At 38.3% G+C, this 19,763-nt stretch overlaps 1 protein-coding gene across 1 annotated transcript in view; it reads right to left on the bottom strand.

Moving 5' to 3' along the window:
* The window catches only part of phyhiplb (phytanoyl-CoA 2-hydroxylase interacting protein-like b), a 29,906-nt gene extending 24,597 nt beyond the window's left edge, over positions 1–5,309 (bottom strand). Inside the window, exon 1 of the mRNA XM_017482615.3 lies at positions 5,147–5,309. Coding sequence (XP_017338104.1) covers positions 5,147–5,252 — 106 coding nt within the window. The 5' untranslated portion in view covers positions 5,253–5,309. The remainder of the gene's footprint in view (positions 1–5,146) is intronic.
* Between the last annotated feature and the right edge of the window lie 14,454 nt (positions 5,310–19,763).

The raw sequence follows: 19,763 nt of genomic DNA, 5'->3' as shown, positions 1-19,763 counted from the left end.
TATATTGACTAATTCCTCATTTTTACATGAGGCAATGAATTTGGATTTTGTGAGTGGGGTATTTTATTAGTTTTAGACATTATGGATTCTATAAATGAAATGATGTGTGATAACATGTCAGCTTTCTGATTTGCATTTACTAGCCATGGCAAAGATGTTTGATTTTATGGCCCTAGTTAGCAATAGGGTGATATTTATACTGAAGTGAGGTGATGAAAGTATTGAACATCCAAAATATGTAAGAAATGGGACTGCACTTTTTAGGCTAGTCAGCGAAACACAGAAAAGAAATTCTGGTGTACGCTCAAGCAAATTATCAATAAATTATCATTATATTAGCCTGCAAAAAAATAGAACCCATATACGTTTGGTGCTTTCTGGATAATGATAGTAATATCAGTGATATGTTGACATGACAAAATGTTGACATTTTGAAATCAAAGAAAATGATGTTGTTATTGTTTGCTTTAATCCTGTGATAATTGCATTTCACAGTGTCTTCACATTGACTATGAGATTTATAAATGCATCACAGGACATGCCGAAAACTTCTTCAAAGAACACAAATAATTAGGTTTATAAATAGAGAGGTGTTAATTTATTGTTAGGTGAAAATGCAGCTGCTCTCTTACAAACCTTTCATGTGTACTGTTAATTAGGGACAAAGTGTGAAACCATGAATTAAGTGGCTATGATAGGAAGCAGGGCAACATGGCTAGTGAAAGTGAATGTTGGCAGTCACCCATAGTCCAGTATGTCTGACTGTGCAGTCTCGCCAGGTGCTGAGGAGAGTCCAAAATCAGCGCATTAAGCCAACATTAAGAGTACAGGAGCATATGGATGGCCCAATAGGGGTGTCTACAAAACCTGATGAAGCCTGGAACCTCAGCACCTCACATGCCATAAGAAGAGACCTATTTTTGGAGGATATGTAACAGTTTCTATAGTATATTTAACAATATACTACATTGTGCGTGTCTGGCATTCTTGGCAATTGAACTCACAAATATCTGGTCACTATCACCAGTTCTTAAATCCAGATACACTAAGAACACTTAATACATATAAAATATTCTCTTAAAGAGCATTTGAAATACTTTTACACTTCCACAAGCTGAACTCTGGCAGAATTTCAAAAGAAAATATGCAACCCTGAACTTTTCCACCATGTTGGCCCTTTTGGGCATGCCCATTATTTCAGTAAACCCAGCAGCAACTAAAGGTTATACACAAATGTCACTCTTCAATCTCTGAACAGGCTCTCTGAGGGTTAGGTTTGCGTGTAGCATTCAGAAATTTGAACCAGTTTTCAGGGAGCATTGGCTATAATTGTATGCTATTGCTCAGGGTTAAGCAACTAAGAATTCTATTTTCATAGTATACATTGTACTTACTAGCAATTTCAATGAATGTTCAGGACACTGTGATAAGTCTGCTAGAGTCTATTGCAAATTCATGCATCAATATTTTATATCAAGATTTTTGTACTGTAGCATTACACATTGTAAATCATTTTAAGGCAAGTATTTTTACCTACTTACGAAACTTTTGGTCATGATTCCAATCTTGCTTGTATATAATAATGTAATATATATAAATCTTCTAAATACACACACACACACACACACACACACACACACACACACACACACACACACACACACACACACACACACATATATATATATATATATATATATATATATATATATATATATATATATGTATATATGGTTTGGGTGTTCTATATATAAGCACAACCAGAATTATTTTGAGAGATTGTCAGAAACATATCTCTTTAGCATTCATCGGTCTGTTCCACTGGCAAAGTAGCAGATTGTGTAAATTTTTGTCAGATATATACCAGGCACCCATGAATAGAGCGGCAAATATGAGATGTGACTGTGTAACACTCTGCATTCAGCCAGACTCAGTGTGGTTACTTCATACTGTGTGTGAAATATAGCTGTCATTGATACCACCCCACTTGCAATGTGTTTTGAAAGGAGGAACGGGAACGGATATGATGTGCTTGCACATGGAGACACAAAACATATCTGGGACTATCACTAGTCTTGAATTAACACCTTGGACACAAAAGAAGACTTAGAAGACAGGGCTTAATTCAACACGGGGGAAGGGCAGCACAATCCCACTGACTGGTTTGGCAGTTGTAGTTGTATGTAGCTGAAGGTTTTGCTAGAAGTAAACTTTTTTATTGAATGTCAGGCTGCAAATTCTGGGAGCTTTTTTATTTTAATTAATAAGTCATAGAGCTATAATCTCTTGGTTTCAAAGTCCACTGGCTTAAATGACCCTTGTATTATTGGTTTCTGCCTGCGCCTAATTAAACACAGTAACACCATTGGCGTAGACGCATCCAAACAGCCAATACTGCCACACTAAGCATGAATGGGCTAATAATGATGAATCAAATCTTTTTTTCTGCCCATGTTTGTCTTTTCTCAAAGCCACAAGCTCTGCGGACACAATTAGTAAATTGATGGCCTGTGCTAAATTGCTCTATTCATTTGTTAGGTGGGTGGGCAGGCTTGACAGATGACAAAGTCTCCCCTGGACCCAGTGCTCACACACACAGCTGGACCATGCAGAAGCAAGCATTTAAAAACTCGCACCATCAGTCTTCCTCGAAAGGGCTGCCCCAGCTGGGGTTTCTAGGGCTTTTCCCAAGGGTTACATATCCCCTCACCACATTATAGTCTGCCTATCTTCACATATTAATGACTCTGGATGGAAACCAAATGAAGTGGCTGATACAAAACAACACGTCACCGGTGAGGTGAATCAGGAGGTAGAAAGCACAGGGATGAGTTGGGACTGAACAGAATGTTCCAGCATGACTCAGCCATATTGATTATACTCGCATCATGCCCCATGATCTGCCACATCAGCCCTGGATTCCATGTGTGCAAAATGAGAGAGCCACCAGCATTTGTATGTTGGTCTATTGGGAACATATGGGCACATGTTACTGTCCCACCCCCACTATAATAACAAAGAATGACATCACAAGATCCCATCTGGCATCGGAATCTGTATTAGAGCATGCATGTTTAAATAAAGTAGACCGTTTTCACTGGTGCATGCAGAACTGATCTCAAATCAGCATGTTAGTGAGGAGAAAGCAATGTATATGAACAACTGACATACAATGCAAAAACTCATACTCTTTCTGGGTTCTTTTATTTCACCACAAACCATCATAGTAAGAACACACACTCTTTCTCTCTCTCTCTCTCTCTCTCTCTCTCTCTCTCTCTCTCTATCGCTATCTCTCAGCCTAGCCAAAGGGGCTCCAGGTTCCTCTAACAGAGTGCTAGTGCTGGTGTGGAATATAAAGTAGCCCCGCTAAGAAATTCACTCGAGCACACACACATTAGCCATGTTCTTCAAATCCAAACTGTGTAACAAATGTACTGCAGGGTGTACATTTTGTATACCTCATGATGCACATAAGCATGCAGCCTATGTTACATTCCGGAGAAGAAACATCCTGAAAGTCCTGAATAGTCCTGAATGACATGGCGTCCTTGCTGCTAATAAAATAAAGTATACCCCAGGACAGGTTAGGAGTATATACATTTGTCAGTAGTACCTAATATTTATGGACAGTCACAAGGACGAGCACATCAGTATCACCATAAGTCACAGCCCTTAATGAATGTTTAAGGGAAGAAAGTAATCATGCTGGATATGTTATCAAAATCTGTAGTGTTGAATTTAAATCAGTGATTAATTATCGTGTGTATGTAGACACTCTGTAAGTTGTACTTCGACAGTGTGGGTAGTCAGTCCTGCTAAAAAAAACAATAGAAACCCTCATGGAATTTGTGATGGTTTTAAAGGGACTTGTATTGGTTTTAATAGAAACTGTAATGGTCCCTGTGGGTCTCTGCTGGGAATTTGTTGCCTTCTATTGGTGGCATGATATGTCTAACGGATACCATTAAGGACCAATACTGATAATGGTAATGCTTTTAATGGTTAACTGATAGCTTATAATGGTAAATGTAGAAGAAACTATTCGAATCTCTGTGATGGTTGAACTTTTTTTTTTTTTTTTTTAATCAGCAGGGGTGTTACTTTATTTCTCACTCTAGAGATTATTAAATATTTCCCTGCTAAAAACAACAACAACAACACCCCACTAGAAACCCTCATGGAATTTGTAATGGTTTGACTGGTTACAATTGGTATTGTAAGCATTTTAATGGAAACTATATTGGTCCATGTGGGCCTCCACTGGTCATTAATTGCCTTCTATTTGTGACATGTTATGTTTAGTGGATACCAGTATGGACCAATAAAGGTAATGGTTAATGGTTATAATGGTTAACTGATGGTTTGTAATGGTATTTAAAACATTTTTTTTACAGTTTTTTTTTTTTTTATCAGAATGGAGTTACTTTATTTCTCACTCTAGAGCTTATTCTATTATTTCCCCAACACCACTGCTTCTAAACTATTAGACTTTAATAGAAATGGCCTCCATGCTCCTAAGTCACCTTGCTTCATTGAAAAGCGCACTGCGAATCCCACTCTTCTTGAGAGAAGATGAATCAGCACAATGTGCTGTTATAGATCAGACCTATAGACCAAATTGTGTTTGTTTTCTAGCTCATAAGTGGGCATAGAGGCTAGTTAAATCTAACATAGAATTTGTTCCTTGTAAGAGAAAGGCGGGTGTCTTGTCTCAACCCCCACCACCCCAGCAGTCTTGTGAGTCTCCGAGAGGTACGTGTCCATGGTGCTGAAAATCAGACTCAAGTCGAAACAAACGCTGTTCTTTATTCTAGGGCACGTGCTCGTCTTTCAGAAGTTGAAATAAAGGCGAAAGCTCGTGCCCAAATTAGATTAGACTAAACCAGTCTATAAAATCTATCACAGTGCTGATTTGACTAGCAACCATTAATCCAACACTTCTCAAAAAAAAAAAAAAGATTTCTTAATAAGATTTCTTATTCTGCCACGAGAACTATCTGTGTCGAGAGAAATATGAATAAAGGCAACCTTTGATTGCAACAGGAGGAAAGCGAAACCTTTCCATACGCGCGCGCGCACACACACCAAATGAGAGTGTGTTTGAAAGAGAGAAATGATTTAGCTGGACAATAAACACTGGTACCTTCTCTGTCACAAAGCTGGATCGCGTCCAAGCTCAGATTCTTCATCACGTCCTCGCACGGGCTCGTGGGGCTGCTCACACTTCGAGCCACGCGTGGCACCTCCATTTCTTCTCACTGATGATATCCCGGCAGCAGATCCTGCACTGAGCGGCTCGCCTTGCCTTCCTCCTCTGTCCCCTACCCGGCTTTCTCAATGCGTGACGTCAGCAAGTCGTCAGGATGGCTTTGTGGTAAGGATGGGCTGTGTACTGGTACACCAGCTAGTACACTCCTGCAGGTTACACTCACTCACATGTTCTGCTCGTTATAATTACTAAACAGTGGATGTTCTATTGACCCAAAGTCATGCCTTTATATACATATATATAGATATACACATGTATCCATCCATCTTCTACCGCGGGGGAACCTGGAGCCAATCACATACACACTCACACACCCATTCATACACTATGGACACTTTAGACACATGTCAGCATGTGTTTGTACTGGGGGAGGAAACCGGAGTACCCGGAGGAAACGGGTACTCACGGGGAGAACATGCAGAACTCCGCACACACATCCCGGTGGGAATTGAACCCCAGATCCTGGAGGTGTGAGGCGAACGTGTTAACCACTAAGCCACCGTGCGCCCCAATATACACACTATATATACATATACACAGTACTGTGCAAAAGTCTTAAACACATGCAAAGAAATTCTGTTTAGCAAAGATGCCTTCAAAAATAATGAAATTAAATGTTTCTACATTTTTAAAAAATACTATAACGAGCAGTAAACAGTAATAAATAAAACAATAGTGAATATTTGGTGTGATGACCTGCTGCTTAAAAAAATGTGTAGTCTCAGGTAGAATTAATGCAGTTTTTTAAGGAAAGGAGCTGTAAGTGTTATTGAGCATCTTGCAGAACCAGCCACGGTTCTTTTGGGGACTTTGACTTTCAAACTCGCTTCTTATTTTTGTAGCAAAACCCAGCAGCCTCAATTATGTCTGAAAAGTGTCTCTTATGTAATATTCTGCTGTCTTTTATGACATGCAAACATTTTTCTGTAACACTTAATTTTCTGCCTGAAAACTAATGTTCGGAAATCTAACATGCTTTTTTGTACTGACTCGATAATGTAGAAGTCATAAAATAAAAATCTATAACAAAGTTTGTACCAAAACAAATAGTGTACCTAAGACTTTGGCACAGTACATATGTATACTCTATATATACACAGGAAAATTTATATTATATCCAACCATCTTAATAACACTTTGTTTTAAGGAAAACAAATAAGGTCTTGTTATTTGTTAAATTTGCAATTCTATCTATCTATCTATCTATCTATCTATCTATCTATCTATCTATCTATCTATCTATCTAACTTCTAGCTTCTTCACTATGTATTAGTCTTTATTCATAAATACTTGTATTAGTACATAAAGTGCTGTGAAAAAGTATTTGATTTCTTTTGTTTTGTGTAGATCTCATACAGTTTTTAGACGATAATGTTATTTATTGAAGCAAAAAAGTTATCCAATACCAATGGGCCTGTGTGAAAATGTATTTGACCCCATAGTTACTAATTCCCCAAATCTGTGAAACTGCATTCATAATGGGGTTCAGCTGGATTAGACATAATCAGGCCTGATTACTGCAAACCCTGTTCAATCACATCAACACTTACATAGAACTTTTTCAACAGCAGGAAGTAGGTTAAAAGGTCTTACCCAGGATCACACTATGCCAAAGTTGAAAGAAATTCCAGAGACGATGAGGAAGAAGGTGATTGAAATAGATCAGTCTGGGAAGGGTTACAAAGCTATTTCAAAGGCTCTGGGACTCCAAAGAACCACAGCGAGAGACATTATCTCCAAATGGAAAAACTCGGCACAGTAGTGAACCTTTCCAAAAGTGGCTGACCTTCCAATATTCCTCCAAGAGCACAGTAACGACTCATCCAGCAAGTCACAAAAGAGCCAAGGACAACATCAAAGGACCTACAGGACTCTTGCATCAATAAAGGTCACTATTGTTGCATCAATAAAGGTTCTTGACTCCACTATCAGAAAGACACGGGGCAAAAATGGCATCCATGGAAGAGTGGTGAGGTGGAAACCACTGCTAACCTAAAAGAACATTAAGACTCGTATGAACTTTGCCAAAACACACCTTGATGATCCTCAAACATTTTGGGAGAATATTCTGTGGACTGATGAGTTGAATGTGGAACTGTTTGGAAGACAGGAGTCCCGTTACATCTGGCGTAAACCAAACACAGAATTCCACAAAAAGAACATCATAACTATGGTCAAGCATGGTGGTGGAAGTGTGATGCTTTGCTGCTTCAGGGCCTGGGCAACTTACAATAATTGAGTGAAACATGAATTCTGATCTCAACCAGAAAATCCTAAAGGAGAATGTCCGGTCTTCAGTCCGTAAGTTGAAACTCAAGTGCAACTGGATTATGCAGCAAGACAATGATCCAAAGCACCGGAATAATTCCACATCTAAATAGCTCAAAAAAGCTAAATTAAAGTTTTGAAGTGGACTGGTCAAAGTCCTGACTTGACCCAATCGAGATGCTGTGGCAGGATCTTAAACAGGCAGTTCATGCTGGTAAACCCTACAGTGTGGCTGAACTAAAGCAGTTCTGCAAAGAACAGTGGGCAAAAATTCCACCACAGTGCAGTGAAAGACTGATCAAAGACCAGTTATCAGAAGCGTTTGGTTGCAACAAGATTTTAAGAGGGCAGTTAGTTTTTCACATGGGTGTAGGTTAACTTTTATTTTGCTTCAATAAAAAAAAAGATTCAAATAAAAATAATTTAAAAATTAAGGTTGCCTTTGTTTTTTGTTGTATTGTTGTATTGTTGTAAGATCTAAAACTATTTAGTATGAGATAAACAAAAAAAAAACAAAGAAATACATGGAGATTTCTTATGTCAAACAAATGACTAATATTTACCTTACTATTTGTGATTATGCGCAATAAACACATTATTAAAACCTTTTTATACAAACTAATGAATAATCTAAATTCACAGCTTATTAGACTCCACATATCTCCACAAATAAAGAAGCAACAAGACCTAAATGAACCTCTTATACATTATGTATGTCATATCATAAAATGATACCAATACTTCACTTTAAATATCAGTGATATAAATTATAGTTACACATTAGATTACATTGTAGATTACACAAAAACCTTCCACACGCTTCAGAATTATTTTAAAATATGTATCTGTGCACAAATGTGGAGTGGAAACAAAAAACGGAGAGAACTCGCACATTCGCAGAAGACACACATTCACACATGTACACGTAAGTGCAATTTAGAGTCATTAAAAAAATATATTACTACTACTACTACTACTAATAATAATAATAATAATAATAAGTGGTATACAAGATTCTATGTACTACCCTAATTCACCCTATTCGTGTTCTTGTTGAGATCTAGATTGTTCAGATCGGCATTGTCATTCGATCTTATCTATTTTGGTTACAGTAGTTTAACATCACAAATATCTTTCTCTCTCTTAGTCTCTGTGAAATATAAACTGCTGTATCCTGCACAAGACAGCTGTGCTGCCTCAAAATGCAATGTGACCTTGTAACATCAGCTCCACATTCCCTGTTGAACCGCAGACACGTGATTTTGCGTCCCAAAACGGCCCGCAAGGATGAAACGATGACCTCTTAATAATGAATTCATTTTACGTCAATAACCGTTTAATTCTGGTCAGGGTGGTGGTAAGTCAGACTATCCCAGGAACACTGAGCACAAGGCAGGAATACATCACTGCGGCCGTTTATTAATCATGCCAGTAAATCTTTGATTTCGATATCCACTTTAACTACAGTGAGAAATGTTTGTTCTGCTTCTGAATGGTCAAACACAGTGGAGAGATTAGCTGTGAATAAGAAGTGAATTACACTGACTTCTTATGTAATAAGATTACTGGCCATCTGCCTCTAGCATGAGCTTCAGCTCTAACACTAGTGCAATAACAGAATTGAATGAGTAATTGAATGAGTTTCACTGTTATAAATAGCGGCATAGCACATATCATGTGTTAAACAATCTGTCTCACTTTAACACATGACACTCAAGGGCTCCTCACTCCAGTAAGTTCCAGTGATCTATGTATCGCTGTAATTAAGTATCCTACTACTAGTCTGCCAACAGCTACATCGACAAGTGATTAAAATAATGCTTAATATAGTGTTGAATCAACATTGTTCATTTAAACACCTTGGATCCATTGATATGTCCATGATGTACATTCGTCACTCTCGTCCATAAATTGCCTATTAGTTTCACTGTACGACTTGAATAATATGTTTTAAGATGAATAGCTAAATAATAAGCTAGTACTTTGAAGTATTACATCAAGCTGGATTTAACAGAAATAGTTGAGGATTTTGTTCTGAAATCTAACTGGGATTATCCAGAATAAACAAAATCCAATTGCATGGGAAATGTGCCAACAAAGGCATTATCATGCATTTAAGAGATTTTAAATACTCATCATTATGATTATAACAAACCTGTCTCAGAGAAAAAAAAAGTTCACATGCGGCTTATCTCTAGCATCTTCTATACATTGGATATTAACATTCTGGTACAAACTTGGTACAATGTTGCATAGCAGCATATCAAACTTTCATTCGAATGCTCTGTATGAGACGTTCTTGCAGCAACGTATTTTTTAACCAAGCTAACCTGTGCCACTATGCTGTTTACTAAACATTGAGATGTAATAAATATTAAAACGGCTCCTTGAAACTAATGCAATTTCGAATGAAACTTCTCTCCTTTTCTGCAAATGCAATCAGGCTAGTAAATCACGTGATAATGCAGTACAGTACGTGGTAACGTGAGTTACAGAGACTTTCCTCATTTTGAAAATACCTCATTTTGAAAATAACAGCGTTACTATGTGACCTGATTGTGTTTAGAGAAAAGAGGAGACGTTTTATGAGCCCAGTAAGTCTAACCAGATGATGTGAAAAGCACAAACTTTATGCGTGAAGCAACAATCACTATTAAAAAAAAGAGATCAAATATTTATTACATATTGATGCTATTCAAAGAGCATAGTGGTAGAGGTTAGCTTGGTTAACATACTTTGTTGCATGCAAACATTTTTTTTTCTCTGAGACTGATTTGTTTTTATTAACCGACATAACACTGATAACTTGATGGGTTTTCCTCCATGTTTGCTCCAGATCCATAAAACATGCCGGTAGGTGGCGTGGCTAGAATGGTAGAGTGAATTGTCTTTATAGGGTGACTCTGGATCCTGGATTCTGATGCAGAACATGCAAAACATTGAATATAGTTTAAGCGTATTTTTTTATTATAAATGTTTCCTTATGAAGATAATCTTTATCTATTTGCTTGGACTATGTCAATAAAGGCTGAATTCTGAAGTCTGTTGGTGTCACAATGATGAAATGGTGGTGTAGAAAGTTCCAGATGATGCCTTCAGACTTCATTTGTCACTGTGATCGAGACCCCATTCGACTGGATTTGGAAGCTTCAACATTGATTTAGGGTCCACTTGTGCTATCATACCTGCAGCTCCAGTCGACAGTGGTTGGTCTCTCAACAGCACAGTTGTCCTCCAAAGTGTTTTTCTCCAAATAAATTCTCCAGGCTATTCTGTTTGGAAGTCCTCTGGAGCAAAGTGGTTGCTTTAGATAGTCAAAGCCCATAATGTAGACAGAGGTGTGTTTATGTGTCACTGTAAATATGGTGGCCATGAACACAACCAACAAAGAGCAGCACATTTAATTGAGTGTGTAGCTGAAAAATGAAGAGATAAATAATAAAGTGTATAAGCGATTATTTATTATAGAATTATATAGAATTCTGGCTGGAAATCTATGGTGGGTAATTTCTGCCCTGTAGCCAGTAGGTGTTTGACAAAGCATCTTAAAACATTTCAAATCTGAATGCTGAATACAATATTTAACATTGATAATATTTAACATTTCTATTTAATATTTAGTATTAGCATAAGGTTTAACATTGTGTCAGCGATTTCCTCTCAACAGCCTCAACTGTGTTTACTTTTGACACATGTTTGTTTTGGTTTCTGTCCTGTCTCCGCCCCTGTTATGTTATTGGTTCTTTCCTAATGTCTTAGCTGTTTTGTGTTATGCCATTTGATTTTGTTGTATATTTTAACCCCCATGTGTCTTTGTTCTGGGTGAAGTATTGTTTCTGTGTTTTGCCGCCAGTACTCTACCGTGTCGTTTTGTCCTGTTTCTCGTTTCATGGTTATTGATCCGGTTCTCGTTCTCAATCGTGATTTTCATTTTTACCTGTTTGCCGATCACCCGAACCCTCGCCTGTTTTGTGATGGTGATTTTTCAGTACGATTTGGATTTGTCTGCCTGCCTCTCTTCAAATAAATCTGGAACTGCACTTGCGTCCATCTCCAATCTATGTTTACATGACACATTTGAGTTTTCCATTCCATTGTATTCATTCAGATTTCAGGCTTTAACCCCAAGTTTGGGTCAAGAGAGCAAAACGTTGCAGGTCATATCATACTTTGCTCCAAATTCATTATGATACTGACAAGAAAGCAAGGCAATAATGTAGTGTATATTGCCTACATTACTCTTTTTTTTTTTTTTACAAACAGAGCTAAATGGAATTAAATGTTCCCTTGTACCCTACACTTCATGAAACATCCAACAATAAGTTAGTCTTGGAATGAAAACACTGCTTACCTTTACTTAAGCTCTGCTGAATTAATGACTAAAACCATGCACAAAAATATCTACTGAACGCCATTTGCCCTTTAACAAGTGATTTCCTTGGACAACACATCCAAGGAAAAGACTATAAATAATGTCTTTGTATTGACAAGTGCTGTGAGGGTGATTCCTATTAATACATTATGCTAAGCTATTCTCCCAGGGAGCTTCTTGGCAGTCTTTTCATTGCTAAGTCCAGGTAACTATTTAAAATATACAGTCTTGACTTTGGACTTCGGTAAGGTCCAGGAATTTATGCTGCCTGGGCTGAATTTTAAGTTTATTCTGTGTCTTTGTGTAAACCCTTGACAAAGTCTATCCACTTTTTAGCATATAGTTAACACAGTATTCAGTTCCTTTACTGGTACAATAACCACATCCCTTTAGCAAGCCGAACCTTGAGAATCTGGTGGCTATGAGAATTTTTTGCCTGAGGTTTCAAGGCTGTTTAATTTTTAAATGTTTCCTATCAAGCCTTCAATCCAGCATTCCTGTGGTTAAACAGTCAGAGCTGGGAGAGTGCTGCTCCATTCCTGAGGAAGACGAGTTTAGCTGGCGGATTGTCACATGCAATTAGGCACGCTGACATAAATCAAGCCCGACATGCAAGAAGATCTTCAGTGGTGGTCTTACGCTCGTGTGCAGAGCATGGTGCAGTGGTGGCAGGGGGAAATGTGTGTACGTGTGTGTGTTGCTTGAAGGTAGACAGAAGCAGCGGTAATCCAGGCAGTAGATTAATGCCTGGGGCGTAGACTGCTCCCAGAGTAGGGTCATTCAAGTCTACCAACCCCCCCGCCCCTTCTCTATCTCTCTTTCTCCCTTTTTTTCCATGAAAATCCTTCACTGAGCCTCAGTGATTATATTACAGACCTAATATACTCCCATTTGTTTTATTTGGTCCATTAGAGGGTGGTGGACTGAAAAATGGCTTCACAGCAGATGCTGTTACAGTGATGCATTCATTCCCGCAAGCTATTCATGGAGTTTCCAAAAAAAAAAAAGGAAGTATATGGACACACGTGGACATACGTACACAACAAAGAAGGCAGGTGATTATGAAGCAGGGGTTTAAATGATAATCTACTGCTGCAAGCTGTGGACTTCAGCTCCCCCCCAGCTCACAGGCATGAAGCATTTTTCTGCATTATTATGGACAATATTCTAAGAGACTAGTACAACCTCAGTTTAACTGAGTAAAAGCAACCAGAATTGATGCCTTTTACTCGGTCAAGTTACTGCAAGCATTTTAAATGGTTACATTTTAACGTCCTGTTAATACAGGAAGGAATAAAATCTGATGGGGCATGATGTTTTGGGAAAATAATCAATAACAGGGTGGTGAGATGTGGCCTGGCATGATTTTTTTTTTTCCTGAAGTAAAACCCATTTATATAACATTCAATGTTGTAGAACGTCCCAGCAACAAATTAGTTCCTGGTATCACCACATTATAGCAGCTGGAAACAGCATTCCCCACACCAGCCTCTTTCTCTCTCTCTCTCTCTCTCTCTCTCTCTCTTGAACAAGACAAAAAAAAGCACAGCTTGGCAGAAAACGTAAAGGAGCAGCTGACACTGGAGACTCCTTAAATGTTAAATAAACCTCTCCTAAGAGAAAGCACTATCATATCAATGCACGTTTTTTATCCACTCATTATTAGTAGCATATATATATATATATTATATATCAATTTCTTCCCAATTTAGTCAGCTGCCAATTTACACCCACCAGTATGCTTCCTTATAATTTGACAGCTACCAACTGGAGGGGATGAGGGTTAAAATGTGCTTCCACAGAGACCCGTGCAGCCAGCCAACCTTTCTGAGCTGCTCATGCTGCTCATGCTGCATAATAGGGCAGCTTAACACACTCGGAGGAAAACGCTATCTTCTCTCTTTCGCATACGTAAACTCACGATACACATGACTGGCTGTGAATGAAAGGAGAAGGAGCGGGTGGGCCATCCCTCCTACTCGGAGAGTATGGCCAATTTTGCTCCCTTGGCTCCCAGCCACACATTTTTTATTATTAGTTTATTATTAGTTATTAGATTATTTGATGTGTCCACCATAGAAGCTGCTGTGAATTTGCTTTATAGTAAAACTATGATTTCCATTGCAACCGGAACTACTGTCAGAGCAGCTGTTATAGAAAATGAATTAACACCTTCTTAGTTAACAATTAGGTTTAAGAATTCAACAGTGCTACAATATAATAGGTTTAACAGAAATATTTGGTATAGAAATAGAGGATGATTTCTGTAAAGCTTTATCAAAGCTCATTAGGTGACATACTGTATGTGAGGAGGCCTCAGTTATCAATACTGTCCCATAGTGTCGTATCTGTAACTTTTTATCCTTATCTTGCAAGTCATTTCTTTTTCATTAATAATAGCCCATTCATGAACCTTTAAGTCATCTTCTACAAAGTATCTACCTGTCATCTTTTCTACCTCATATAACATATGAAGCGCTAATCCAACACAAACTCAATTATTTAAGAAGCCCATTTGTCAGTTGCATTTAAAACACGGCTATGAAGCAGTAATTTACACCTTCCACAACTTGACTTAATAAGGAAACCCATGTGTCAGTTAAAATAATAGGAATGTAATAGACACTTTGCAGAAATGTCTCTAGGCTGAATGAATGTGCTGTTAGTTGCGAGTTAGGGGTAATAGATCATAATGATAAGTCAGGCCACTTCATTATTTCTTGACAGTAATACACGCATCAGTGATCCTTGGGCACTCATGACCCTGTCGCCAGTTCACTGGTTATCCTTCCTTGGACCACTTTTGGTAGGTAGTAATCACTGCATACCGGGCACACCCAACAAGACCTGGAGAAGCTCTGACCAGTTGTCTAGCTATCACAATTTGGTGCTCAGATCCTTACGCATGCCCATTTTTACTGCTTCCAACACATCAACTTTGAACTGACTGTTCACTTGCTGCCTAATTTATCCCACCCCATGACAGGTGCCATCATAACGAGATAATCAATGTTATTCACTTCACCTGTCAGTGATTTGAATGTTATGGCTGAAAAAAATTTACTTGGTGTAAATCCAAGTAATATTACAGCTGTGTCACCTTCCGTATTTGTTTATGTGCCTTGAGGCAGCCGGACACACGCTAGCTGATGTTAGAACAGTACTGATGTGTCACTGAGTGAAACTGATGTCAGTGAGTCAGAGACTGACAGCATTATAAATAGAAATAAAAATAGGTTGTTGAGATGACAGATAGGTATGTAGATTCCTTTCGAAGTAATAGCAATAGGTCTGCAAAAATCAAACAGGTTGCACTGCTTAATTTTACATTACTCTTGTAACGTAATCTACAACAGCCCCAAATCTGAAACATTATAACAAGTTTCTGAGTTTATCCTGTTAAACAACAAATATATAAAAGCTCAGGCCTCTCTCGTCTGCTCTTATGTAATCAGAAGAGAAGTATTTCCCACAGTCTGAGCATCATGTAGTGCTGCTTATTTAGATCAGATTATCAGCTTCTAAAGGCCCAGCTAAGTTAACGTTTTTGAAAGGTGATTATGGGAAAATTCAAATTCACACACCTTTTCCAATGAACTTCAAATTAATCAGCCAAGTCAAAATCAGTGCCCAAATTTTGCTTAAGCGTTGCACTTAGGAGTCTACGAAGCTAACAAATGATGACATGGTCAATACTGTTCCATTATGTGTAAGTGACATTATTCCTTTAGATCCTGTACAAAAGCAGTAAAGCTGACACAATGTCAAACCGATTTGTCAGGCATTCAGGTTTGTTGATGGAGCGACTGTACAATGATATCCCAGGGTGACCTCATGCCTGTGTTACCTTATGCTGTGTTCCTTATTAGTGATGCTGTCATCGCTAGACCTGCAGGAGTCCCTGATTGCACTCTGATCATAATAAGCACCCTTTTAAACCAGCGTTGGATAAGATTCGGTTCAATACAGGTTTATTTAAACGGGGCTTTTAACAATGGACATTATCACGTTTAAATTTATGGCATTTGTCACAAAGCAGCTTTACAGAAATCTAGATATAGAGTTAGAATTAAATCCCTAACGTGCAAGCTAGAGATGAGAGTAGCAAGAACAAGATCGCTCCCTGAGACAACATGTGGAAGAAATCTTGAGTGCAACCAGACTCAAAAGGGAACCCATCCTCTTCTGGGTGACACCTGATCACGATTAATGAGATTATGTGTCAGTACGCTTCCACAAACAACACAAGCATCAGTGTCTTTTTTTGATTTCATTAGAGTTCATAGCTTTAAATCTCTAGTATCCAAGTGATGTTATTTCTAATTTCCCCTTGGGATCAATACAGTGTCATCTTATCCACTGAAGAATGAATGAGACATGAGTATAGACTGCTTTCAGTAAGTGCAGTCTTTAGGCTATATTAGATATAAGAGCATACTTAATCTATTCTCTCTCTGTCAAACTGTTCAGGATGTGCAAGCAGGTCCATGAATTGAAACATGATAAAGAAGCATTATGTAGTTAGAACTCCATAAATTTAACTTATCAGTTCCCCAATAGAAAATTGTAAAACTATAAGATAGGCATTGATTAACATCCATCTTCCTGCTCCCTTAGTTACTTGTGAAGGTCTTCATCAGTGACTTACAATTCAGAACGCATTCTTACAATAGAGATAAACAGTCTCATTCCGTCGTAATCAGATACCGACTGTCAAAATATCTGCCATGCTCCTGTGCCACAGTCTAGAATCTTAAAATGCAATTTTCTCATTTTTCACTTATTGAGGTAACCGGACTTTAAAATGCTATAGCATTACTTGGCCATATTCAGCAGCACATAGCACCGAGAGTTAATTCAGGACTGTAGGTGTTAATTGAACTCAGGGGATTTTGCCGTGAATACAGTTCATGTTGATGCATGACTGGTCCCTAATGAAGCTGCTCTGTCCTAATGAAGTGTTCAGTATAATCCATGTGTCTCTCTGCTATAACAACACTCCCTATTTACAATCCGTGCCATTTATTTTTAGTTGAATTAAAGGTAAGGGAAAATGCAGTTAGAGAGATTTAAACTTTACTTAGCCTAAAACGATATGCATTGATGGTGATACAGTGTCATGTATTAAACGTTATGAAGGTGTCCTCACCTTCATAACGTTTAATACATGACACTGTATCACCACCAATGCATATCTTTTCTGGCACGATGGATCAGCGGTATGAAGAAGAATGAAGAAAGAACACTCTGTCCACAGCATGGTGGTGGCTCAGTGATGCTCCGGGGCTGCTTTGCATCTCCTGGCACTGGAAACCTGCAGTGTGTGGAAGGCAAGATGGATTCATTGAAGTATCAGGAAATCCAGGAGAAAACTTCATGCCGTCTGTGAGGAAGATGAAGTTTGGGCGTCATTGGACCTTCCAACAGGACAATGATCCCAAGCATACCTCAAATTCCACCAAGGCTTGGTTGCAGGAGTCCTGGAAGATTCTACAGGGCCATCACAGTCACCTGACTTGAACCCTGTAGAAAATCTCTGGTGAGATTTGAAGAAGGCGGTTGCAGCATGCAAACCCAAGAATATTACTGAACTGGAGGCCATTGCTCATGAGGACTGGGTTAAGATTCCTCAGGAACGCTGCCAGAAGCTCTGCATCTCGTTTGCAGCAGGTCATAACAGCAAAAGCGTGCTCTACTAAGTACTAAAAGATGCTTGCCATGAAGTGGTTGAATAATTTTGAAACTGGAGAAGTCATTATAAGTTGCATTTTCAGTTGAATTTGGGGAAACCGCTTGAAGCATTCATTGTGTTGAACTATTTCAATTGCTTTTGTTTTATTTATTCATCACAAACAGCTGAAAGTCTGTACATTTTTAAAATAAACCTGATTTGCACTGGGGTCGAATAATGTTGATTTCAACTGTATAGACTGAAGTGCACAAGATAAAATAAGCTGCTTGATGTTTACATAATGTATTTGAAGGAAAACTCCACCCTGAAACACATTACATATGTATATATTAAAATATTTGTGCTATGCTTAATAAATCTGGTCATAATTTGTTTGTATTTTTGTTATTATTACTTCACGTGTGTTTAATAGGAGAAAAAATCAACGCTCTCATACATTAAAGTGAGATTTAGACGTGAGCTCCTTCAAAACAATAACACAAGAGCTTCTATTCTGACTCATCATTTTCCAGTGACATTTAATGTCCTATGAAGGAGAAATCGAATATAGAAGTAGTCAAGACAGCAAATACTGGAATGCCTCAAACTCCCAGTATGCAATGCAGCTATACGATACATTTACGGCAGAGAATTGACTCAGCTAGTTAGCGAGCTATGAGATGACAAGCGTGATTGCATTGATAGAGATAGGATCATGAACATTGAATCTTTGGAACCTGAACCGTTCAAGCAGAGTGTACAGATGAGATGAGAGAGCTAGACACACTAAAGTGCTGCTGCATTGCTCTCTTAATGTAGTTGAATGAAAGAATTTTCAACTAAAATCTCAGAATTTTGGATGCCATTAAAGAACTCTAAAGATGAATATACATGTTGTTCAGGGTGGATAAAAGTGATACTACTATAAACCCAATCCTGCCAAAGTCAATGAGAAGCTTTTCAAGGTTAGTATTGTGAAGAAACTCTAGGGAAGATAATCAATAATGAAACAATACATCCTCCCTAGAGTCATTTTTGTACTCTTAAGGAGCTGGTTCTATTAATAAATTGTACTGATGAATAATTTAAACACAGTAAAAAGGGGAAGCCAGATGCTATTGCACACATTTATGCTTTTATCGCCCTCTAGTGAAAACAGAATAAAACACAGCGAGGCTCTTAGCGTTTTAAGGTGTAAGGGAAATTCTTTCTTTAGCTGCTTAATTTTTGTAACATGTAATCCTATCCCATAATGGGCTGTTTTTGCTGAAAATTTACAGCCATAATATTTATGAAAGACTCATTTTTCATTGTCTCATGTAGGCCTAAGAACAGCTACAAGATGGCCAGCTCAGAAATGAAAAAAGCAGGAGGAAACTGAGCTCCTCTCTGGTCGTGAATGCTGAGGAGCTCACCGAGTAATCACAAGATTGTGCGCTTGTCAGCAAATATGTTATTGGAGCCAGGCATATAGAGAGACGCAGACAAGCTGCAGACAGATTCTGACATCCGGGCTTTCAGTTCTTTCCAGTCTAATTTGATACGATTAGACTCGATTGACCCATCAACCCCATCAGGTCTTAACTTTAGCTCTGAAACAAGGCCTGTGTGCTTGGATACTTGATGATAGCTGAACTTTTTCCAAGAGCGAAGATCATTTGCTCTCTGTTCCTGTAACGAAAAAGAGCATGTGGTCAGAGTGCACACTGGAGAGTTATTTAGAAATCCTCTGGTAACTCTAATACCTTAATGAGAAACAGATTTGGATGGAAACGACAGATCTCTCAAAATGGCAGGAAGAAAAATCGTTTTTTCTGGTCATTTTCTGTACACGCTTCATTAAAAAAATACTTCCTAATTGGCACTGGTGGATGGTTTCCTATTTGCTGCATCCGTCGAATTCATTCTCGATGGTTTTTGATGTGGTGCAGGGAATTCAGTGCCTCTGTCCTCTCCCTCATGTGCCCATGAGCCAAACAATGTGGCTGGATTAAAAGGGCAAAGACAAAACTTCACCAGAGGAAAATAAAACTAGTCTAAAAAAGTAAATTGTTGAATTTTTTGATGCCTCCACCACAGGCCGCGAATCAACCGTCCTTATTTTGGAATGACTTTGGCATGGGAGTCTGAATTTACAATACAAGATGAAAAAATAGAGAGAGATGCTATTTTCAGATTAA

Source organism: Ictalurus punctatus, chromosome 13 (genome assembly GCF_001660625.3).
Source record: "Ictalurus punctatus breed USDA103 chromosome 13, Coco_2.0, whole genome shotgun sequence".
In the NCBI taxonomy this organism is placed as follows: Eukaryota; Metazoa; Chordata; class Actinopteri; order Siluriformes; family Ictaluridae; genus Ictalurus; species Ictalurus punctatus.
Note: the sequence above shows the minus strand (reverse complement) of the source record. Positions and strands in the feature narration are given on the sequence as shown.